Genomic DNA, 25,877 nt, shown 5'->3' with positions numbered 1-25,877 from the left:
CCCATAATACAATCAGTAACCAAAGGAAAAAGTTCACTGTGCTGGATGACTCTGTCATCAGAGGCACTAATCTAGGAACTCTTAGCGAGGGAAACACTACAGTTAAAAGCTTCCCAGGATCATCAACCAGCAGAAATGCTATTCAAATAGTCAAAGTGATCAAAGAAGAAAGCAAAGACTCTAAAGTTGATATTATCATCCATCTGGGAACCAATGACCTTGCTAGAAACAGCACCCAAGCAGTAGAGAGAGATTTCCAGCCTCGAGCGAAGCAGATTAGTCACATGGCGACAACCATTGCCTTTTCAGAAGCGTTACCTGTTCATGGAAAGGGGAAGGAGAGGCTAAGCCATATTAATAACTTCAATGTATGGCTCAAATCCTGGTGTAAGGAACAAAGTTTTGGATTTATTGGGGGCTGGGGCCATGTATGAAACAGTAAAAAGCTCTTTGTCAAAGATGGCTTACATCTGTCTGTGGCAGGAAAAAGGATCCTAAGAGATAAATTCAAATCCTATGTCATAAGGCATTTAAACTAGATGTCGTGGGTGGCAGAAAGAAATTAGAATGTCACCCCCCAAATACAAATGCAATAAAAAAGGGTGAAGTGGATAACAAAACTTAACTAAATAAGTCACAAAAGGAGTCCAAGAAAAGCAGTAACCTGAACGAGAAAAGATGGAAAGCGATGAGCGCAAATGCTCGTAGTTTGGGCAATAAAATCCCAGATCTGCAAGCCCTAATGGTGGAGGCGGACTTGGACGTTGTTGCTGTCACGGAGACGTAGTTCACGGAATCTCATGATTCGGATATGGCAATACCGGGCTATAACTTGTTAAAGAAGGACAGAGAGGACAGAAAAGGGGGAGGAGTGGCTCTTTATGTCAGAAACAGTATCCACTCAAACAAAAACTGTATGTAATGGTGTATATTCCAAATATAGCAAACCTAAAACACCGTTATAGAATCGCTGAAAGTAATATTTTTGTGTAACTTTTGGATACCTCATAAACTTCACATGGGCTATTATTGGGAAGCCTCACGCTCGGGTTCTGCAGCGTATTAACGTGCTGCTGTGCATGTCAATCACAATATCTTTGACTATGCTCCCGTTTTTGTAATCATCGGTAACCACATAGTTTACATTTTTTACTCTTTTTAAATTTTCACTTCACTCTTTTTATAGTTATGCAGGTAAAACTGGACACTTATCTGAGCTTATCAAGACAGTTTATAACAACACCAACCCAACCCAACATGGTACGTGTTTCGTGGGCTTCATCAGGGGTGGAAGAGTAGTGCGGTGTCTAAAATACAAAGAATAAAACATTAGACTTATCTTTTAAATGATGACAACAACCGTCCAAAATAGCTTTTCCACAGGATTACTTTGAGTCACTGACTCTCTGCATATACTGCTGCACGGCTTCAGCTTAACTCTGGCAGTAAGCCGCCAAGAAGTCATAGATGGCTTTTTAAACCTAAACAGGAAGTCCAAAGGGTTCCGGATGTGACTAGAGCTGTCAATCAACAATTGAAATGTCAAGTGTCAACAATTGAAATGTCAAAATGCGGTCAAAATTAAAGTAAAGATGTCCACTCAACATTATCATTTAAACCAGCAGGTGCTTCCGTGGCAAGGGTGAAAATCCACCATTGCTCTCGGTAATTCAGTTGATAGCTCAGGTCACCACCGCGATCGTTTTTAGAGATTTGTTCCAATATTGTCCACCTAAGCTTGTTGAACTTATGGTGCAATTGCTGGCAATGGGTTACAATAGGGGCTTCAATGTTACCGGTGTGAATGCGGCTTCTGTGTTCACGTAGGTGAATCTTGATAGCCCTACTAGTGCGGCCTACATACAGCAGTGGACATGGACAGATTATTAAGTACACTACTTGGGCCGATTCGCATGTAGTATTATTATTCTTCTTATATATCCGGCCTGTGATTGGATGAAGCCATTCATTTCCTTCAAGAGTGGTCTCACACATGTCACATTTCCCGCATTGTCTATGTATCCCATTCAGCCGCACTGTATTGCTCGGTGTAAGAAATGCCCATACTACATAATCTCGAATATTTTTGCTTCTCTGATATGCTACCATTGGCATTTCTGAGAATGTGGAGTGAAGTTGCAGCTCATGCCAATGCCTCTTGATACTTTGAGCTATCAAATATGATTTGTCCGTGTGTTGAAGCACACAAATGCTTGCTGAAATAGATGGTTTGGATTGATACTGCAGGAGCGCCTCCCAAGGGGAATAATAGGCTCGTCTATATGCTTTAAGAACTGCTGAATAAGGGTAACTACGATCCATAAATCGCTTGGCGAGTATTAGCGCCTGTTTTTTAAATTCCGAATCTGTGGAGCACAATCTACGAATTCTAAAGATTCTTTCAGCGATTCTATAACGGTGTTTTAGTATTGCTAGAAACAGTATCCAAGCATCTGAGCTGCAAGGAAGATGGGGCAAAGAAGAAGCACTATGGGCTGACCTAAAAAAAAGATGATGGGGCATCCATTTTTATTGAAGTGGTTTAAAGGTCTCCAAATCAAATGGAAGAACTTGACAGAGATCTGGTTGAAGACATCCAAAAGATGGGAAAGAAGGGAAAAGTGGTGATTGTTGGAGATTTTAATCTGCTGGATGTAGACTGGAGAATCCCTTCTGTAGGATCTAACAGTAGTAGAGAGATAGTGGATGCCATGCAAGGGGCTCTGTTCAAACAAATGGTAATGGAACCCACGAGGGAGGGAGCTATACTCGATTTAGTGCTCACTAATGGAGATAATGTCTCTAATGTCCAGGTGGGTGCCCACCTCAACACCAGTGATCAACAAACGGTATAGTTTCATATCACAAATAGGATACAGAGAAGAAGCACGAAGACTCGAGTTTTGCAGTTCAAAATCATGGACTTTGATGAAATGGGGAAATACCTGCAGGAAGAACTAGAAGGCTGGGAGAAAAAGAGAGATGTGGAACAACAATGGATCAAACTAAAAGGAGCAATTCTCAAGGCAACTAATCTATATGTTAGAAAAGCAAGAGAAAAATGAAACCTATCTGGTTCTCAAAGGAGGTGGCTGACAAAATAAAAGCTAAAAGAACAGCGTTTAAGAAATATAAAGGATCCCAAAAGGAGGAGCACAAGGAAGAATATCTGGTGGAACTGAGGGAGACAAAAAAGTAATCAAGACAGCAAAAGGTCAAGTGGAAGAAAGGATTGCCAAAGAGGTAAAGCGAGGTGACAAAACATTTTTCAGATACATCAGACAAAGGAGAAAAGTTCAAAGTGGTATAGTGAAATTGAAAGATGAAAAGGATCAATGTGTGGAGTGAGACGAAGAAATGGCAGAAATATTAAATGAATACTTCAGCTCGGTGTTCACTAAAGAGGACCCTAGAGAAGGACTGTCGCTAGTTAACAAGAAACTGGAGGGGAGTAGAGTAGATGTAACTCCATTTACAGAAGAGAATGTATGGGAAGAGCTAGGAAAACTAAAAGTGGACAAAGCCATGGGGCCTGATTAGGTTCATCCCAGGATACTGAGGGAGCTCAGAGGGAGCTCAGGGATGGAAAAAAGGATTTGCATCCACATAAAAGCAGGGGAGTAGCTTGCTTGTTACGGCGGTTACTACCCCAAACCAAAAATGCCTGGTACTTCACTTTCAATGCATATCCAGCATAGCTCTCTGCTTCAACAGCAGGGGGAATGAAGAAAAGATGTTTTATATTCAAACAACCAACAAGGACTGAATTGCACAGGCGGGTAAACAAGCGTGAGAGTAGCTTGCTTATTATGGCGGTTACTACCCCAAACCAATTAGCTGGATACTTCATTTAGATGCAGCTCCAGCACTGCTATCTACGATGGTGGAGGTGGAAGGGAAACAGAACCAAAAAAATGATTTAAAGGGACAAGAGTAACAAAACTATGAAAAAAAAAAAAGTGTGAAAGCTTGTTGGGCAGATTGGATGAACCGTTTGGTCTTCTTCTGCCATCATTTCTATGTTTCTATGTGCTGGCGGGTCCGCTGTGTGACCTGTTAAATAGATCCCTAGAAACGGGAGTGGTACCAAGTGATTGGAGAAGAGCAGTGGTGGTCCCGCTTCACAACAGTGGGAGCAGAGAGGAGGCTGGAAACTACAGGCCGGTTAGCCTCACCTCGGTGGTGGGAAAAGTAATGGAGTCGCTGCTGAAGGAAAGAATAGTGAACTATCTACAGTCAGACGAATTGCTGGACCAGAAGCAGCATGCATTCACCAGGGGAAGGTCCTTTCAGACAAATCTGATTGATTTTTTGACTGGGTGACTAGGGAATTAGATCGAGGAAGGGCGCTCGATGTCATCTGCTTGGATTTCAGCAAAGCTTTTGATACGGTCCCGCACAGGACGCTTGTGAATAAAACGAGAAGCCGATGCCCCCAGGCACAAGATATAGACCTCATGGGGGTCTGTGATGGACAAACTCAGTGGACACTGGGGGCATCGAGAAAACCAGACAACACCATGGGAAAAATAATCCGACATGCAGTCAATGACTGGTGGCCAGTGGGAAGCGGCACCTTTGGGAATAAACCGTGAACAACAGAAAAAAAACTTACTGCGACTCCTAGTAACTAACCCCAGGTAGAAGAGGGACCCGGCGAAAACAAAAAAATGGGAACAAAACAATTTTCCACAAAAAAAGCACGAGTTCCACTGTTGCAAGGCGAAAGCTTCATGGAAAAAGAGACTGAAGGGGGACCCCGCATAGATACATGGGTAGTGGCATGTTGGGCATGCTCAGCGTGCCAGTCAAAGTTTCTAGAAACGGTTGCAGCCAGTTTCTAGAAACTTTGACATAAGTTTTCCGTGCCGGGCTCCATCTGATGATGTCGCCCATGTGTGAGGACTACCATTCTGCTTGTCCTATTTATTTATTTTTAACTTTTCTATACCGACGTTCGTTTATAAAATACAAATCACACCAGTTTACAATGAAACTGAAAGTCGCATGGAAGCGTTACAAGGAACAAGGGAATACATATAACTGGGATACAGGAACTTCAAAATTCAAATGGGGATACAACAAGGGAGAGAATAGAATTACTCAAAGGACACGAAATGAAACACAATTAAATATAGAGACCATGTACCTTTAAACTGATACTCACACATCACATGCTTCATTTTCTACCTCATCCAAATTACAGTGAGGGTCACAAACCTTTTTGCTGTCTTGTTGAAATCAGACAGCAGCCCCTTCAACTAATTTTGTCTAAAGCACAGATGGTGTTGATGATTTGAATAATGGGCCAGGATAGCAGAATTCAAATCCTGTTTCTCCTTGTAGCTCTTATTGTGATTTCATGCAAGCCACTTCTCTCCTGCTGTTTCATTTAGACTGTAAATTCTTTTGGGCAGAGACTCATTGTAATGTACAAAATGTATTATACAGTACCCTGGTATAGGGTTCTACATAAATGGCAAAATAAATTATATAACCCCTTGCTCAGGTTCCCTACCATGACCCAGATGTGGAAAGCAATGCTGAGAGCCAGGCAGACTGCTGACAGGATGATGGTGCCTTTGAACTTGCGGAATAGAAGACTGACCAGGCCAGCCTGGAACACGAAAGTGTTGAAAAACATGAGGAAGAGGATGATGACATTGAAGAGAATTGCGATGTCCTGAATAATGAAGAGGACGAGCTGAATGATGGGGGCCATGTGCAGCAGCTCAGAGGAGGAGTTGACAAAGAGGTCGTAGATCAGCAGTAAGAACTGCAGTGACAGCACCAGACTATAGTTACTGGCCTGCAGCATCTTTCCCCCTTAGGCTCAGGATCCCGATACAAACGAATAGCGTGCCTTCATCCTCCCCAAGCACAGAGAGAGCTAGAGCTGGTCCTAGGAGAAGTACCCTTTAATAAGGGATCAACTTAATTTTTTCCCAACCAAGAACGAGCCAGGATCCAGAGTTCTCATAAGACCAGATTTTGAGATGCATCAGCTGCAGGCACTAGCAGGTTTGCTACATCATAACACTGACAGATACAGGAATGGAATAATCTACCTTATAAATGGGCTCTGACCGACGGCCCGCAAATGCGCAGTAGAGAGCAGCTCTACCGCGCATGTGCGGGCCAGCACGTTGGTCAGAGCCGTGCGTAAAAAAATAAAAAAAAAATGGCGGCGGCGGTGGCGGTAGCGGGCGGCGGTAGCGGCAGCGGGCGGTGGCGGCAGCGGGCGGCGACAGCGGGCGGCGGCGGTAGCGGCCAGTAGCGAGGGAGGGAGGGACGGACTGAGTGGGAGGGAGGGACGGAGAGAGAGAGTGGGTGGGAGGGACTGAGTGGGAGGGACGGAGAGAGAGAATGGGTGGGAGGGAGTGAGTGAGGGGGGACTGAGGGAGAGGGAGTGAGTGGGACTGAGTGAGTGAGAGGGGGGGAGGGAGAGTGGAACTGAGTGAGTGAGAGGGGGGAGGGAGAGTGGGACTGAGTGAAAGGGAGAGGGGGACTGAGAGGGAGGGAGGGAGTGGGACTGAGAGGGAGGGAGTGGGACTGAGTGAGAGGGAGTGAGTGGGACTGAGCGAGAGAGAGGGAGGGAGTGAGTGAGACTGAGTGGGAGGGAGGGAGGAGTGGGTGAGGGAGGGGAGAGAGAATGAGGGGGAGGTGAGAGACAGAGGGATGTAGCCCGTTTTAACGGGCTTAACGGCTTGTTGAATATAAAAGAGGTTAGAGAATGTTTGTAATATGATAGGTTAAGAAAGTCTGAGATAGCCACCCTATAGATGGTTGCAGCCAGTTGTAAGAAAGTTAATACTCTGCCACCCAGCAAGTAGTTTGACAGAATGTGGAAAGTATATACTATGAAAAAAATCACAAACTCCAGAATGGAAAGTAATTTAAAATTCCAATTAATATTACAATCTTACAGAGTCAATCATAAAATTGTGATGGGCCGTTATCACATGCATTATCGCAAGTGATAACGCCTTAATGCACTCAATAACCTCATCGCAATTTGAACATTTAAATTAGGGAAAGGGGAGGAGTTTGGGTGGAGTTTAGGGAAATTAGGGGCCTGTAGTACTGCAGGTGATAATGTATCGCACATTATCACCTGCAGTAGCGCCGGAAATAGCTACAGCTATTTTATTGGCGTTACGGGGGCAACAGTGTGCAGCGCGGCTGCAATTGCTGCAGGTGCAAATGCACTGCCACGATGCAGCAGCCTGCTCACTATCGCCCCACCCCTTTTTTTGTCACGGCTCATTCCGCTATAAATATTGCGGTATGATGAATCTAGGCCTGGATTAGATTCTACAAATCAAGAACTGAAACAGTAATCCATCATAACCAGAGCTCATAAGAAAACCTATAATTTGCACTGCAAGTCAAGTGCTATAATATTGGCTGAGTTTTGGTTTTCTTGGTTTTTTAGGGGAAGGCGAGACAAGAGGAAAAGGGAACATACAATCACAGAATTTCAAGTCACACTGGTTGCTTTGAGAAAAAGTTTACTGTAATGATTATGAAGTATGGCAGGGGCCCCAATTTCTAAAACAATTGGAGGCACTAAACTCAACACAAATTACCCTTCCCTGGACACACAGGAAAGGAGTTTGCTTAATATTGGGCATGTACAAGCACCCACTGCACCCACAGAGCTGGCACTTATATGCTGATTAGGCAAGCAGTGATGACATTAGCTACATATTGCTCTTCTCTATTTCATACTGACATCAATGAAGTACTATTATTCTTTGAATAAAAATTTGAAATGCATAAATAGGTATATATCTTATTTAAACACATCAAGAACAATATTCAAAGGCAATTATCTGGATGTTTTAGTTATCCAGATAAACTGGTAAGGCCGCAGGCTCTGCAGTTGTATCCAGAATTTTTAATAGACCAAGGAATTCAGATCACGGAGTTTTGTTCTTACTGACAGGAATACCTAGAGCTGCTGCCAACTTTTCAATACATTTTGAAAAGGTGAAATCTTCTGGGGGAGAAGAATATTCCTCTAACAAGGTTCTAAGGATAAAAACAGACCCAAAGGTGAGTTTGGGGCTCCAGTCTAAGGAACCGCCGAAGCAAGAGTTAAAAAGAGGGGATGGAGTGTTCAGTCTTTTTTGTAAAGGAGCTATAAAAATTTCTCACTAACTCTGCAACATGGTCAAAGGATTGCTGTGTCTTTCAGGCTGGGTTTAGCAGAAGGATATCTTCTTTTGAAACTAAAAATGGCTCCTGCAGCGTGATAGGCAATGGATTAGAGGGCAAAGCACTATTGAACAGAAAGTGTCAGACAGTTGTAATTGAAAACCTTCCACTACCAACCTTGGGGGATGCACTGGTCTTTCAGGGCTTCGATGCACCATGTTGGGATGAGGCCTGTGCCAGTGGCACCAAAGAGGGACAGCTCGATGATTCCAGAACTGATGCACTTCATGAGAATTGCTTACGCTTCTTTGATGTACATAGGAACAGTTCAAGGGAGTGATGCCTCTTATGCATCAATAAAATCTGGGCAACTGAACTCGACTTTGTGGCCGCAAACTTCAGGGATGGGGAAGCTTTGGACTGGCTCCAACTCAAAGGTTTTCCTGAGGTGGCAGATGATGCTGCACTGCAGGAGGAAGATCTATTGCCATTCCTGAGAGATTTACGCAGTTCTTGCATGCACGTGGCACTGGAACGCTGTAAGCGTAGGTATTAGCCCTTTTTTCTCCACCACTCCATCTCTTAGGCTATCTAGCATACCCCTTGGATTCTGGTCCCCAGACATCTTCTACACGGGTACACCTCAGTTCCATTTTCACCGTACTACCTGGGAGTATAGGATGCCCGATTAACGGCCCAACCCCTTATGAGTCGGCTTATCATGATTTCTCTACAGATTAAGCCTCCTCTATGATCACTGGTTGCAGAATAGGGCATACATGTAGTGCTTACAAGACTCATGCATTCCCCGTGGGAGCCTTTGCATTCCTATAACTTAACAGTCTACCATGGGAAATCCTTTCCCTTGTAGCCATCACTTCTGCTAAAAGGGTCAGTGAGTTGCATGCCTTGTTGCATACTCACCCTACACTAGGTTCCTCCGTGACCGAGTGGTCCTCCATACTCACCCTAATATTCTTCTTAAGGTAGACGCAGCCTACCTTACTAAGAATATGCTCTGCCCATTTTTCCCAAGGCCTCTCTCTCACCAGGGCGAGAGGATTTTACACACCTTGGACCTTAAACGTGCACTTGCATTCTATCTAGACCACACTGCATTCCATAGACAACACACCCAGCTCTTTCCTTCTTTGACAAAGTCAAGCTGCGAGTTCCAGTGGGCAAACTAATTCTCTCCAACTGACTAGCAAACTGTATTGAATTCTGCTATGAAAAGCAAGCCTTCCTCTCCAGGGGTGAATGAAGGCACCATCTCTAATAAACATGACAGCATCGGTACCACACTATCGTTCAGTACCAGTTGCCGACATTTCTTAGGCTGTGCCTTGTAACTCTCTTCACACATTCGCAGCCCCCTAATGCTTACATATGGAAGTCTATCAATTCTCTGCCTTAGCCAATCTGTCTTGGAATGCTTCCTTCCACTATGCTCCCCAACTCCTTCTACAACCACCTGCTGTGATGTCAGGCTGCCTCATCATTGCCAATAGCTCCCCAATTATTGTGCCTGTGCACAGTATTGGCCTGGTGTAATATGAGTCAGCCTGTAGCTTGCTAATCACCCACATGTGAGGACTACCATCCTGCTTGTCCTGGGAGAAAGCAGAGTTGCTTACCCGTAACAGGTGTTCTCCCAGGACAGCAGGATGTTAGTCCTCACTGAACCCACCTGCCACCCCGCGGAGTTGGGTCCACATACGTTTTATTTTTCGCTCACACTTTTTGCTACACATGAGACTGAAGGGAGACCCCTGTGGACACAGGGATAATGGCATGCTGGGCATGCTCAGTGCACTCAGTGTGCCAGTGTCTATCAAAGCTTTCTAGAAACTTTGACCGAAAAGGTTTCCGTGACAGGGCTCCGTCCAGTGACGTCACCCACATGTGAGGACTAACATCCTGCTGTCCTGGGAGAACACCTGTTACGGGTAAGCAACTCTGCTTTACCTAAGGAGCAGTTGGCAATGCCTGGCCATCAGCTCCTACAGGAAGTACAAATGAGAATGTGGGAAACTTCATTTTCAATAATTCTTTTTGGAAAGAAGATAAATACAAAGTATCAGATCCAGAAAGCTCGAGGATTCAAGAAAGTCCAGTTGCCATACCAATTTGTAGTCATCAGATCTGACCTGAAAAGGGCTAACAGGAATCAGACCCATTTCTCCCTGGGAGGGAATCTTAGACTTTAAGACTTTACAAAAAGAAGTTCTTTTAGAATGGTATTCTCAACATAGTGTCCTATCAGATCCTATGATCGAATATATGCACTCTGATTGGGAAGGGGGAAAGAAGTTCTCCTCCAGAGAAACGTAAACAATTTATTCACCTACTGGATTATGGAAAACAGTGTGGAAAGCATCTGGTACAATTGACCTATGATGTTTTTTAAATAGCATCAAGAGCATCTCTAATGGCTATTGGAGCCTGCAGATACTTATGGCTGCATGCCTCAGAAAAGACATGCAAAATAGGTTTGCAGTAGTACCCTACTATGGCGTAATTATCTTTGGAGAGAAAGTCATTGAAGTGATGGATCTCAAAAAGGACCACTGTTCCACTTTTCATATTCTCTGCGGCCACCTCTGATCCACCTTCCACAACTTCTAGGAGGTTACAGGGTGGACTTGTAAGTAAACCAGTTTTTTCTTCAGATGATAGTTTTTCCACAGTCCTCTTATCTCTGTCAGAAGAGTTTAGGGTCTCACTATCATGATGGAGAAGCTCTAAACTCACTCAGCAACCCAATCAAAACAAGGAACAAGCTTTGACTGAATTCAACGCTCATAGCCATAATTCCAGTTCAACTAACATTAGATTTTCCTGTGATGGGAGGAAGCTAAGGTTGGCCTAGTATAAAGTAAGAAAGCTGTGTTCTCTGGATCATAGTGTATGGATGAAGGTTATGACTGCTGAAGATCCCACCAAATCTTCCTCTGAAGGTTTCACTTATAATCTCTTTTCAGTGGAAAATGCTTCTTGAAATCTCTTTCTTACAGATCAGAGTGGTCTAGCTTATAATTCTGCAGGAAAGAGGACAGGGATTCTAAATATTTAATGATTCCCAAAATGACTGGAAGATTCTGTCCCTTCTTAGACCTAAGTGCCTTGAACTAGTAGCTCCTGAAAAAGAAATTTAACATTTTTTTCTCTAGGCTCCATAATTCCCTTCTTAATAAAAGACTGGCTGTGTTTCCTACATAGGGAGACACCACAACTACAAGAAGTATCTCAGATTAGAGGGAGAGGAATGCCACTTCCAATAAGGCTTGCTGCCATTTGCCCTAGTGTTGGCACTGCAAGTGTTTACCTAGAGATCCATATTCAGTAAAGGGTCGATTTTAAGACATTTTATAACATGTGTGCGTTGGCGCACACATGTTATAAAATATATCCGCGTGCACATGCGCGCCGGATTTTAACATCAGCACGTACATGTGCGGGTGGGTGGGCTCTTCCGTGCGCGGGGGTGGAATTTTGTAAATTATGCGCAGCGAAGCGATTGGCCTTCTTTCCAATTCCCTTCCAGTCCACTCCAATTAAGAAGTGGACTGGGAGGGAACTTTCCTACCCCCCTACCTAATGTTCCTCCCTTTTCCCCTCTCCACCCAGAACCCTAACTGCTACCTATCTACCCCACATTTTTTTTGTTTCAATACTTACTGCTCCTCTGGAGCAGAAGTATCTTCTGCACCCCGTCAGCTGGCTTGCACGCGCTTCCCTGGGACAGGGCCTAATGGCCACTCTCCTGGCCGGCCCCCACCCTGCCTCTCCCTGCACAGACCATGCCCCCGGCCTATTCCTTTGAAAGGCCTGGTACTTCTGCGTGTAAGCCCTGGATTTTACGCGTGTGCGGGTTTTAAAATTGGCCGTAAGCTGGCAATCGGACAGATTATCTGGAAAAAAAAAAGTGCTTGTGGCTCTCAATTCCCTCTCTCCTCCCCCATCCCCAACTTCATAGAGGACCCTACTGGGCTGTGCATTCCCCACCCTCCAAACCTTTCCTAAATGTGCAAATAATGTTCAGGGAGTCTGCAGGTTGGGCCACCTCCCTTCCCCAATTCTCTTTAAATATATTTATTTATTTATTTAATTTATTTAAAAAATTTTCTATACAGTCGTTTAGTAGTATACCATCGCAACCGTTTACAGATAGGCACATAAATAAGTCTGGTTAGGATTATAAATTAGCTAGTAGGTGCCAATAAAGTTTCGGTTACATGATTCAATAATATACGCCATTTGGATTGTGGAATGGAAATTCCATTTATATGAATAATAGGATATCCATATATGAGAATACTGTACTCTTAAATTAATCTTTAGGTATGAGAGAAAATAATAAAGGAGGGATAACTGCTATTTGTTGATTTTAACAGTGTGCCGGAGTTCTCTTTCAAGTTGCCTTCCCAGACAACTCTACAACTCGCAATCCCTATGTAGTGTGCTCCCCAATTCCCCCAATACTTAAAATCCCATGTTAGAAGTGAGAAAGTGCTTACTTTGTATCCAGCATGAGATTTTAAGTATCGAGGGATGGGGGATCTAGGGTGGAGGATGCAAGACATAGAGGACTGAAGGTGGTTGGGGAGCTTCAGGAATGCAACCTGATTTTTATTTTTAGATTAAACAATTTTATTGCGCATGAACTGAAAAAAAACATTCAGCCCAGGAGGCTCACACAGTTGAACCTTCCCAGAACACAGAGATATACAGAAAAATAGTTAACTCGTATGCTATTTTTACTCACCCAACACATCTCTCCCCTCCTCCCCCCTTCCGCCCCCCCCCCCCCCAATCCCCCAATTGGCTTAGATTCCGGTATTCAAGTCCCAAAAGAATTACTATGCTGGTAAACTGTACAGACAGTCCATGAAGCAGAATCTGGCACAGTTCAGAAGGAAAGTATCAATAATCATAGAGAATCAGACTTCTGGCTCTGTGGGGTAGAGACTGTATGCACACATTCCAAATTTTTAAGAACTTGCGCCAATGTAACGGTCAGGTTTTAGATGCAAGATGTTCCATCTGCAACAATTTATGGTAGGCATTTCTCCACATCCAAAAGGAGGGTGTGACTGTAGTTTTCCAGTGCAGCAATATCATCTTTTTCCCCACATAGCAGGCCTTCTGAAGGAGCAAACGAGATTCCACCCCCCGAACCACTGAGGAGGGCATGCCACCAAATAGAATAACTGTGGGTGAGAAGGGAACTGGAGTGCCCAGCAATTCCTCCAAATAAGTCATGATACGAGCCCAATAATGTCGAATTTTAGGGCATCCCCAAAATGAATGAGACAAGGTGCAGGAGCCTGTGTAACATTTCACACACTGACCTGTCCTCTCAGATTTGCCCTGAATAAGAGCTTTGGGAACAAATATGCCCTCCACAAGAATTTGTATTGCATCTCTCGATAATAAGAATTGCTAGACACCCGAGATATCTGCCGAAACCCAGTCTGAATCACCTCAGGGGAGATCTTGAAGACCCCGTCACTTGATTTCTCTGCCAGCTGTCCCCCCTGGTCATTTAAAACTAGTTTCTTTAGACGTCTATGCGCCTCAGCCAAGGTCAGTTTTGCCGGTTTCTCCAACCGCAACATCTGATTCACCGCTTCAAAGATTGTTGGCGTCTTGCACTCTACAGACAAGGAGGCCACATAATGCTGTAACTACAAATATGGAAAGACCTGGGTAGGTCGTAGCGCATAAAGAGCACTCAGTTGAGAAAACGGGAGAATTTCCCACGTCCCATCCAAAACATGCCCTAACTGTGTAATATCCTGGTTTGCCCATAGCTGGAAGCTTGCGGTCTGAGAGTCCAGCATGAACTGTGCATTACCTTGTATAGGAAGTAGATAAGCGCATTGTGAAGGAATGTGTAGATGCTTACATAACCGCTTCCATGCTATCCGCATCGGTTCTAACAATTCATGGCCCCTTAGCACGTTGGGTAACTGACTGGTCGAAGCCTGTACAATGAAACATAAATCAAAGGGTGCTACTAAGGCTTGATCAGCCTGAATATGAGTATAATTTGAGGAGCCCAGTAACCATTCCCGTGTAATACGGAGATTACTCGCTAAATTATAGAGTGCTAAGTCTGGGACTCCCATTCCACCCTCACTCCATTGTGCTTTGAGTTTGACCAGGGCAATCTGTGGTCTCCTGCCTCGCCAGAGAATCTTACTAATAGTGGAGTCTAATATCTTCAGGTCCCTCCGGCTGAGTAGGAGTGGTAAATTCTGGAGAATATATAACCATTGGGGTAGGATAGCCATCTTGAAAAAATTGATGCGGCCCCCCAGAGAAAGCGGTAAGTCTTGCCATGTATGCAGCTTATCCCGCGTGCGTTGTAATAAGGGTGGGATATTGAGGGAATACAGGACCCTGGGGTCAGCAGACACCAAAATCCCCAAGTATCTAATGTGGCTTCCCTGCCCATCGCAGGGGGAAAGGCCCGTCCCAAAGGTCCCTAACTGTCGAACTTTTCCAAATTGATCTTAAACCCAGAAAAGGCCCCATACACTTGGAATAGCCGCAAAAGTGCGGGGAGCGATTGGGTGGGTGTGATGAGAAACATCAGAATGTCGTCTGTGAAAGCAGCGTATATGAAAACTTGTCTCTTGAGCCTAATCCCCCTGATCTCTGGAGTTGTCTGAATGGAGCGCAGCAGGGGCTCCAGTGTCAGAAGAAATAACAAAGGAGAGAGAGGGCCCCCCTGCCACATCCCCCTGGCGACCTGAAATGGTTCGGACTGTGAAGAATTCGTTATAATGGAGGCGGTTGGGTCCCGATAAAGCAAATGTATGCTTTGTAGGAAGAGCCCCTCAATTCCCAGATGACATAAGAGGGAGAACATGTAATCCCAGTCCACACGATCAAACGTCTTTTCCGCGTTCAAGTTTACTACCAGGAAAGGATCCTCTACCCGTCGGCACAATGCCATGGCAGCTGTCACCAAACAAACATTCGTAAGGGCATAGCGTCCTCTAACAAACCCCACTTGGCAGAATCAATTTCGGTAAGATAACTGCCAACCTTTCCACGAGGATTTTAGCTAATAGTTTTTGGTCAAAATTCAAGAGTGAAATTGGTTGGTAGGAGGCAGGAGACAGAGGATCCTTCCCCAGTTTGGGAATCAAGGTGATGGGCGCAGACTCTCTATCCTGGTGGTTCTCCTAAAGGGTCTACCTTTTCAAATTCCTCCTCATCAATTTGTTATGACTACAGATGCTTCCAGCCTGGGCTGGAGAGTTCACATTCACGTTTTTCACACCTAAGGTCCATGGTCAGTTCAGGAAAGATGCTGTTGCATCAGTTAAATTCCTGGAGCTCGGGGCAGTAAAGAACGCACTAAAGGCTCTCAGAAATCACGAGGCCTACAGAATTGATCTGATTCAAAAAAATCAGGATATTAATGCCTGATTTGGTTTGGTTAGCCAGTTCTTCAGGGTATTTTTGAAGGATAGAACTCCTTCCCTGTAAGGTCCATTACCTTTATTTTGGTTTGTCTTTGGCTGGTAAATAGCAATATGTGACACGCATAAAGTCCTTGGAAGATATGACGACCTAGAATCTTTCGAGAATATCTGGCTTATTTTAGTGACCAGGTCTCGACGGGATCGGTGCTGAAGGGGAAGTAAGTGCCTATCGCCCTTCGTGGCAGAGGCTCAGAAGGATGAGTCGGTGGCGATGACTTAGGCTGTCGTTGATAGGTGTCTCAATGAGGCGGTGCTATGCCGGTGCGAATAATCGATGGCTCTGGTGTTAGTAGGTTTCGGGAGGCATCGAGGACAGCCTGAAGGACGTAAACGTTCGACTCAACTCTGTAAGCTGGTATGGTAGCGCAGCTACAGAGGAGACAGGCTAGGCGTTACTGGCACTTCCACATTAATTTGTGGTGGCTCAGTACCCAGCACCGATGTTGGTGGGGAATGCCTCGGTGCCTCAGGTACAGAGGAGCACAGGACTCGTATAGCTGGGCCCGCTTCGCAACTGGCTCAATGGACATTGATGCCGGTGCAGTATAAGTGCCGGCACCGAACGTGGAATCCACATCGGTGCTGGCTGTATCCCTCAGCGCTCGGACCGGTCATTCTCCAGCACAGAGTAAGAGGATTCGTACGGTGCTCAGCCCGAACATTCTCCAGCACCGAGTAAGAGGATTCGTAAGGTGCTCGGCCCAGTCATTCTCCAGCACTGAGTAAGGTGATGCGTACGGTGCTCGGCCCGGTCATTCTCCAGCATCGAATAAGGTGATGCGTACAATGCTCAGCCCAGTCATTCTCCAGCGCCGAGAAAGATGCCCTTGCTATGTCAGATGGCAATTGGTGACGGACTGTCACCGAGCCAGTACTGTTCCTGGTACTATTTATCGCCCAAGGAGTACATGGTGCTCTGGTTTAGAACACAGAGTACGGAGCGTTTATTGTTTAGTCAAGGGTATTGATTAGGTGCTTCAGTAGGAATGAAGGTATCGATGGCGGCATTGAAGGTGGCATCGAGGGTGTCAGCGAAAGCATCAATGGCATGGGTGAAGCACTGATGGCATCGACGGAAGCACCGATAACATCAACAAAGGGATCAATGGAATCGATGTGGCATCGATGAAATGGATGGCCATCGATGGCATCAATGGCGGCATCAACAGTGGCATCAACGAGGACATTGACGGCAACGATGGAATCGATGAAAGCATCTATGGAATCGACAAAGGTATCGATGGCATCGATGAAATTGACACAGATGGCATCGACATTGGCATCGATGGAATAAACATGGGCAACGACGGAATCGATATCGGCATTGATGGTATCGATATGAGCACCGATGGCATCGATATGGGCATCGATGGAATGGTCGTGGGCATCGATGGAATCGACGGGGGCATCGATGGGGGCATGGATGGAATCGATGCAGGTATGGTTGGCATCGATGGAGGCAGACACGACATCGATGGGTGCATCAATGGTATCAAAAGAGGCATCAATGGCATGGATGAGGGTATTGAAGGAATCGATAGAGGCCCGATGGAATCGATGAGGGTATCGATGGCATCGATGGCGGCCCTGGCAGCAACGGTAACCGTGACGTCCCTATCCCTCTAGCCCCGAAAAATCCGGAGGAGGATCACAGAAAGGACACTCACAGGTATTGTGGGGCTGACCGAGGGTGAAAACATAGGGAGAGAGAAGGCCGCAGTTCAGTTGGTAAGCTGGGGGAAACCGTTAGTGAGGTGACAGAAACCAACCGAAACACAGCACATAGTACTCACTGAGCGTCGATTAAATGTACGCGAAGGGAGACCCGTGTAGGGAAAAATTATTTGTGAAGTAAAACTTCAAGTGTTTCCATGAGGAAAAGTTGTGAGAAATTTCTCACAGAGTTCCTGAAAGCGATGCTAACTGCAGCGCGGAAAAAAGAAGACTGAAGGGAGACCCCTGTGGACACAGGGATAATGGCATGTTGGGCATGCTCAGGGCACTCAGTATGCCAGTGTCAGTTAAAGCTTTCTAGAAACTTTGACAGAAAAGTTTTCCGTGACAGGGCTCCGTCCAGTGATGTCACCCACATGTGAGGACTACCATCCTGCTTGTCCTGGGAGAAACTGAGATATTTGAGAAAGATGTCCTGGGCTCTTCTTCAACCTGTAAAATGACTTTAGCCATACTTTGTACAAAATCTGAGGTGAAGTCCTCTAGAGGGGACCTTTTCCTTACCTATGTAGAAGAGTGCTGGTGAGAGCTTCAGTTCTGAAACAGACTTTTCAGACCTATAGGGGAGATCTCAGGACTTTCCTCAGATTTAGACTCTGAAATTATCATGCAAGTAGAAATCTAAGAGGGTACTGACTCTGTAGCCATGTCCTTAAAGGGACCCTGTGAAGACTTGTGGAACTTCGGAATTGAACTGTGTCAAACAGTCAGGGAGGCTTCCCTCTCTGTACTGATCTACTCATGCTCAATAAAGAAAGATTCAATGTTGCTTTTTAGCACCAAGGCACCAATGTAGGTACTGTGCCACTCAGTGTTGAGTTCAAGGTCTTAAGGACTTGTTTCATCAGTAGTGTAGTTAATGTTAAAGTACTCGGAACTGTCACTCAGATTCATTTAAGATACTGAGAGCCTTGAGGATCCTCCTGTTCAATTTGTCCTCAAAAACTGCTGAGGTCAAATTTGGAGAGGTTATAGCCTAGGCACTCCTTGAAGCCAATGGCTATCTTCCATGCAATGCTGGCAAAACATACAGTGAAAATAGGCCAACCAAAGCTGCTCAATAGATGTCTTAGCAAGTACAAAAAGAAACTCAGGGCTCAGAACATATGAAGAAAAAAAAAAAAAACAGCTTACCAAGTGCCAAAAACCAGACTAAGAGGCTAATGGGGACCAAGTGAGAAAAAACAGACCCAATGAGATTTCAAAAACTACAAGAAAAGGTGTAAGACACTACTTGTGTCAAAAACGTATTTGAAGTATGCTGCAGACAAAAATAGACTGAGGGGGACTCCATACTAGCACAGATGAGCAGGAAGTCCTGCACATGCCTGGAAAAGCTTTCTAGGTTTTTCCTTAGCTTTCAAGAAATGCTCCACATGTTGGCAACAATGATGAAGTCACTCAGTTTTGGGGTATTCTTATCCTGCTTGTCCTCAGAGAATAAACAAAGCATGCCCTTACCTGACTCCACATTTCATAAGAAACCTATCCCAAAAAATTTCTATAATTTTCAATTATATTTTTTGGGTTTCCTCATGGGAGGAAACCCAAAATCTCAAGTCAAAACTCAAGCAGAAAAACAGCAGACACACCAAAGTAATTGAAAATAAATATATGATTACATGCTGCAGGACCGACAATACAGTTTCCATAACAAAAACATCACCGTGTTTTCATTGATCCATTGATTCTACAGTATGTAAACATATATTTTGATTAATATTATTACAAATTACCTTGGAGTGTTTGATGTGTTTCTGTTCAGTGGATGACATAAGAACAATAAAACATTCCATGATACATTTTTGTTTACAGATAGTTGCTTTGATTTTCAATAGATAAAAGTACTCGGCCTCTTTCCTCATTCTCTATAAAAAAAAAAAAAAAAGCACACTTGAAGTACAATTCCACACACAATGCCCCAGTAAGCCTAAAGACATAATGTGAAGTGAAATTAACAAATTAATAATATTCATCCCTAACTAAGCAGTTTGAACAATGGCCTGTTTCACTTGGCATCCAAATTACCTGCTCAAAAACTTCTGTGGTGTATCTGGATGGAAACGTTGGTGGTGGTGGCGGACTCGCCCTCCCATTATCATGGCAAGCCATAGGGATGGTATTCACTGACCGCCCTGTGTTGTAATTGCACTCCAATGTGTAACTAAGAAATAAATAAAAGCAATAAACCACCTTTGTTATGAAGTATTCCAACTCTCACTAGTCATTGGTAGGTCAATATTCAAAATCCATTTAGACAGATAACTCAAAGGGTATCCTTTTAAACGGCAAAATTGGCATATTCAATCACTTATCCGGCTAAATTGTAGCTGGATATGTAGTTATCTGGCTATAATTTAGCTGGATAAAAAAAGGAGGCGTTCCAGAGAGGAGCTGCGATATCTGGTTAACTTAGCCAAATATCAGGTATATCCAGCTAGGTTAGCTGGATAACTTTAGACCAGTTTTAGAACAGGTCTAAAGTTAACCAGCCTTGTGTGGCCGGATAACTCCCTACTTACCCTGTCTCATTTTATAAATTCTTTATTTATGCATTTTAAATCAAATCAAATATACAAGATATTTAAAAGAAAAGTAAGCAGTATGTATAGTAAATTCAACACAAAGAAAATAAATTAATGGAAACATAATCATCATAACATAAAGCCAACGTTAGACCCCAATAGAGAGGGGGAACAGCAAAGTTCATGGGACATGACCATACAAACAGAAAATTAAATTCAATATAAGAAAAACGGACAAAACGTCTGAGCAGATCACTACCTATTAATCACAATATTCCCATACATCAGAGACAGGCTACAATACTATGCCATGTTTAGCATCAATAAACTCTCTCAGATGTAATAGATTAAAAAAAAAAAAAAAAGAACTTAGCTGCATCCAAAGTTATAACACACTTGCATGGATGACGTATAGTGCAAGTGGCACCCAGAACCAAATGTTTAGCTTTCCTGGCTATGAATTTCCTCCTTCACTCCTGTGTGGCTCTAGCTAGGTCAGGAAACATCCAAATGTTCTGTTCCTTATGTTTAAATTATTTTTATTGAACATATGTAAAATGATTCACATAAAGAAAGCCCAGAACTGGTGTATACTTCCTAGCCCAGGCAACACTTAATGTACTTTAATTACAACCCAAACAGACTTGACCCAAATCTTCCCACCTCACTCTACCCTCCCCCATCCTATCCCAAGGGAATAAGTAGAGTTACTCAGTTAACAAAATACCCAAATAACTTTAGCCAACATTTCTAAAACTCAATGAATGAAGTAATTTACTATCAAGCTTCTGCCACGAGGCGGTATAAATTGCAAGTATAAGTTCCAAATTTTCAAAAAGGTCCGATGTCTCTAATTCATATCCATTTGTTCGATATACTTTTCTAGCTGACATGTCTGAAAAACCATATTCCTTAATTGCCCTATTTTGGGCATCTCCTCCATTGTCCACTTTTGTAAAATACACTTCTTTGTCAACAGTAGTACATTACTACACCATAAACTTGTATAACCAGAAGGAAAGGTATATTTTCTCATATCATCAAATAGCAATACTCTTACATAAAGAGCCAAATGTCACTCCCAGTACTTCCTAAATATATCTTTGCACTGTTTTCCAATACTTTTGTAACACGGAACAATTCCAAAAACTATGACCCAATGTTCCCGACTCCTGCCCATATTTCATGCACAGACTCATTGCCACCAAATTACTCTTAAAAGCTTGAATCTGGGAGCAAAAAGCTCGAAGAAGAAATTTATATTGAGTTTCCCTCAAGGAAGCATTGGGCGTGAGAGATTTAATTCCCACCAAGGCCCTAAAAAGAGATTGCCCTGGCAATTCTATACTCAATTCTTTACTCCAACCTCTAGCTATTTTCTCAAAACTGGGTCCCATTTGCAATTTCTGTAAGATTTTACACCAGAAAGAAATAGAGTGATAGCTAGAATCTTCCAGATCAAAAATCTCTGGCATTATCTCTCATTGTTCTCCTTCCAAGGCCTTAAGATTTAGTGCTTGCACACCTCTGGATAGGGTAGAATAGACCCCTCTTCATACAACACACGATGTAAAAGAAACAGCCCCTTTTGTCCCCATTCCCTAAAAATCCGGGATTGTGAACCAGGTGAGAAATCATCATTCCCCACAATGGGCAAGAAATAAGAAATCTGCGCATCCTCCCCTGCCCTCCTACAATACCATATGCAGGATGAACCATAACTCCCTAGGCCTCACCAAACTCTTCTACATTTCCAGGGAGTGTAAAAGCTCATCCCCAAAATCCAATCTCCGATGTGTCTTAGACTACAAGCCCTATTATAATTTTTTATATTTACTAATCCCAGGCCTCCTTGCTTCCATTTCCTTGTTAACATCCCAAGCTATATGCAAGGCTTAGCCTTAAGCCATATGAACTATCTAACCTGTTGCTCTATACCTCTAATTACCCCATATTCAACCAAATAGGTACCATCTGAAGCAAGTACAACCAGTTCGAGAGTGTCATTATCTGATATAAATTAATCCGCCCCATTAACCATCCAGGTACTTAAAAGGTTCGTAGTTTGAAGCAACATTTGTTTATAGTTCTCCTTTTGCACCTTGGACACATCTCTGCACAATAATACCCCTAAATACTTAAAAGAATCCCTAGCCCAACTAAAGGGAACTGACTCCTGCACATGGTCCTAACATCCTGTCGCATTGGCAAAACTACCGTTTTATCTAAACTAATTTTAAATCCCGCCAAATTTCCATACTCAGTGAACTCACCTAGCAGAGATGGCAGGGAAGTCTCCACTTCCGTAATATGGACCACAATATTATCCATAAATGTCGAAAGCTTAAATATTGGGGCATTACCACTCCCTACACTTATTCCCTTGTTGACCATATTATCCCTAATCATAGTTAAAAGAGGCTGTAATGTAAGAATGAATAATGAAGGGGAAAGCAGGCAATCCTGACGAGTGCTTCTCTTGAATTAGAAACTCTTCAGATTGAGCCCCATTTGCCAACACCAAAGCAACCGGGTTACTATAGAGCAACCTCACCACTTTAATGAAGTAACCCTCCATTCCCACTGCTTTATTGCAAATATAAATTTCCAATCCACTCGATCAAAACTTTTTCAGCATCAAAACTCAAAAGTAGTGATGGAAGTTGTCTCCCAGCACTGACCTCTATGGATGCTAACACTTTCTGAACATTATGTACCAAGTGTCTACCTTTAACAAACCCAACTTGCTCATCTTTAATCTAAGAAGGTAAATAATGCCTAGCCAATCTGTCTGCCATTATTTTTGCTAATAATTTGGTTTCAAAATTTAACAGTAAAAAGGGCCTATAAGACCCTGGCGACAAAGGATCTCGATCTTGCTTATGTATTATTGTTATATACCAATGACGAGAACAAGAATTGGATGATGGAAAAAAGCCCTTTATTGGAATTTGCCCGTACATAACCATTTTAGGCGTAAAAATTAGCTATAAGGTAAATTGCGTATAAGTGATTTATTATGACAACTGTCATAAGATAAAAATTTATTTGTGTCTGTAGGTTTTCAGTAAATGTCTGTATTGAAGCCTGTGTGAGTTTTTTTGATGAGTATGTCTAAGAATGATATTTCTTTAGAATCATACTGCATTTTGAAATGTAGATTAGGATCCAAGTTATTGAGCCACTCTTTGAAATGTAGATTAGGATCCAAGTTATTGAGCCACTCTTTGAATTCTAATAGATCAACAACACTACCTCTTCATATCAAAAACACATGGTCAATGTATCTTTTCCATAATAAACCTTGTCTTTACATTTGTGATCTGTCAAGAACAATTTTCAAATTCAGCAACGTACAAATTGGTGATGGATGGGGCCATGGGGGAACCCATGGCCACACCTTTGACTTGCATGTAATAATGTTGATTGAATGAAAATAAATTCTTGGTGAACTAATCAATTCAATGATGAACTAATCAATTCAATGATGAACTATAAATTCATCATTGAATTGATTAGCTACAGCTGCTCTGACCAAGAATTTATTTTCATTCAATCAAATTCTTTTCATTCAATAAACATTATTACATGCAAGTCAAGGGTGTGGCCATGGGTTCCCCCATGGCCCCATCCATCGCCGATTTGTACGTTGCTGAATTTGAAAAAATGTTCTTGACAGATCACAAATTTAAAGACAAGGTTTTATTATGGAAAAGATACATTGACCATGTGTTTTTGATATGGAGAGGTAGTGTTGTTGATCTATTAGAGTTCAAAGAGTGGCTCAATAACTTGGATCTTAATCTTCATTTCAAAATGCAGTATGATTCTAAAGAAATATCATTCTTAGACATACTCATCAAAAAACTCACACAGGCTTTAATTCAGACATTTACTGAAAACCTAAAGACACAAATAAATTTTTATCTTATGACAGTTGTCATAATAAATCACTTTCACTTTCACAAAAAAAAAAAAAAATCAACAAAAACTTTATTGAGAATTCGATCAGACCCTGGTAGGCCACTACCAGACACATAGTGAATTCACTATTTTTATTTATTTAGCATTCTTTATATACCGAGGTATAGCAGACATTGCCTTCACTCCGGTTTACATTACAACAAACCAGTTACATTTAAATCCATAACAGTATAACAGAAACTGAATCAGAACAATAACTTAATATCAGTCAATAAATACATTATAAATTAGATAAATGATAGTATATAAATCTTGTAGGGGGATGGTTGATACAGAAAAAAATCGAGAAAGGTTTCTGTGAGTTGGGGCGGTCGTCGTAGGAGGGAGATTGCTAGCATAAAGTGGAACACGCAGTGGATGTGATCAAAGATTTATCCTTTGCTGTCTTTGGGTGTGCAGTCTTTACAAGACTGTGTGAGTAGCCAAGATTTAAGTTCTTTTTTAAAAGATTTAAAGTTTTCTTGCAAACTGAGGTGATGAGGTAATGAGTTCCATAATTTTGGGCCGATGATGGAGATGGCTCTGTTTCTTGTGGAGGACAGTTTGGCTTGTGGTAGTGAAGGAACATCAAGCTGAATTTTACATGTTGACCTTGTCGTACGTGATGACCTATGTAAATGTATAATATTGTCCAGGGCAGTGTAGTCTGCTTTATGAATTGTCTTGTGTAGGATTGTAAGGACTTTGTACTCTATTCTTTTCTCTACCGGTAGCCATTGTAAATTGTAGAGTACTGGGGATATGTGGTCAGATTTTCTTTTACCAGTCAGGACTCTGGCAGCTACATTTTGGAGTAACTGCAGTGGTTTTAAGGTTGATTTAGGAAGGCCTATTAGAAGAAAGTTGCAGTAGTCCAAACTGGAGAAGATGAAGGCTTGTAGGACGGTTCTGAAATCATGGGGGTGAAGCAGCGGTTTTAGGTGTTTGAGTATTTGAATTTTGTGGAAGCTTTCTCTTGTTCTAGTTGTGATGTGTTTTTTGTAATTTAGATCATTATCTAGCCAAATACCAAGGTCTTTAACGTTGTCTTTAAGTTGAATTCGAATGTTGTCAAATTGGAAGGGTGGTGTGGATATTGTGCCAGAGTTTTTTCTTGCGATTAGAATATTCGGTTTTGCTCATATTTAAACATAATTTTAGGTTGTTTAGCAGATTTCGTATTGCATCAAGGTGTGAGGCTGCTTTTGACATTGCGTCTTCTAAGGAGGAAGTTATAGGAATGAGAAGTTGTATGTCATCAGCATACATGTAGAAAGTGATGTTAAGGCTTGATAGGAGTTGGCATAAAGGTAGAAGGTAGATATTGAAGAGAATGGGCGATAATGCCGACCCTTGTGGAACTCCTGTTTCCAGAGGGATGGCCTCGGATGAAATGCTGTTGTAGGAGACTTTGAAAAACCTGTTTTTAAGGAAAGAGGTAAACCAGTTAAGGGTTTTGCCAGTGAGCCCAATGGATTCCAGGCTAGAAATAAGCCTTTTGTGGTCCACTGTGTCAAAGGCTGCGGACAGGTCGAGGAGGATCAGAAGGTGATCTAGTTTGTTATCGAAGCCTCTTGGTAAGGTGTCAGAAAGATTGAGTAGAAGGGTTTCTGTACTGAGGTTTTTCCTAAAACCGTGTTGGGTGGGAAATAGTATTTTGTGGTCGTCAAGATGTTCGTTTAGTTGTTTCAGAACCGCCTTCTCTGTCAATTTAGCAAAGAGGGGTAGGTTTGAAATTGGGCGGTAATTGTTTAAATCTTCTGGGCTAAGGTTTTTTTTCTTTAGTAGTGGCGTGATTGTAGCAATTTTTAGCTTGGTAGGAAGCTCGCCTTCCTCGAGTGATTTGTTGATGATTGCTGCTATTGTTGGGGCTATGGGATGAGCGATTTCCTTTAACGCTCGGGTAGGGATGGTGTCCATGTCATGACGCGCAGGGTTTATTTTTCTCAGCATTTTCTCTGTTTCCATGTTGGAGATAGGATTGATATCAAGC

The 25,877-nt window shown here is 42.8% G+C and overlaps 2 protein-coding genes across 5 annotated transcripts in view; both read right to left on the bottom strand.

The window, feature by feature from the left end:
• The window catches only part of AGBL5 (ATP/GTP binding protein like 5), a 740,606-nt gene that overhangs the window by 505,666 nt on the left and 209,063 nt on the right, over positions 1 to 25,877 (bottom strand). For all 4 annotated transcript variants that reach the window (XM_029596295.1, XM_029596297.1, XM_029596296.1 and 1 more), the window contains exon 10: positions 19,425 to 19,560. In XM_029596295.1, coding sequence (XP_029452155.1) covers positions 19,425 to 19,560 — 136 coding nt within the window. The remainder of the gene's footprint in view (positions 1 to 19,424; positions 19,561 to 25,877) is intronic.
• On the bottom strand, positions 1,209 to 5,818 carry LOC115088459 (transmembrane protein 138-like). Its single transcript, XM_029596732.1, has 2 exons — positions 5,519 to 5,818; positions 1,209 to 1,307 (listed from the first exon to the last, which is right to left on the bottom strand). The coding sequence occupies exons 1-2, from the start codon at positions 5,816 to 5,818 to the stop codon at positions 1,209 to 1,211; spliced, it is 399 nt and encodes a 132-aa protein (XP_029452592.1).

The sequence above is a fragment of the Rhinatrema bivittatum genome, chromosome 3 (assembly GCF_901001135.1).
Source record: "Rhinatrema bivittatum chromosome 3, aRhiBiv1.1, whole genome shotgun sequence".
Lineage (NCBI taxonomy): Eukaryota > Metazoa > Chordata > Amphibia > Gymnophiona > Rhinatrematidae > Rhinatrema > Rhinatrema bivittatum.
Note: the sequence above shows the minus strand (reverse complement) of the source record. Positions and strands in the feature narration are given on the sequence as shown.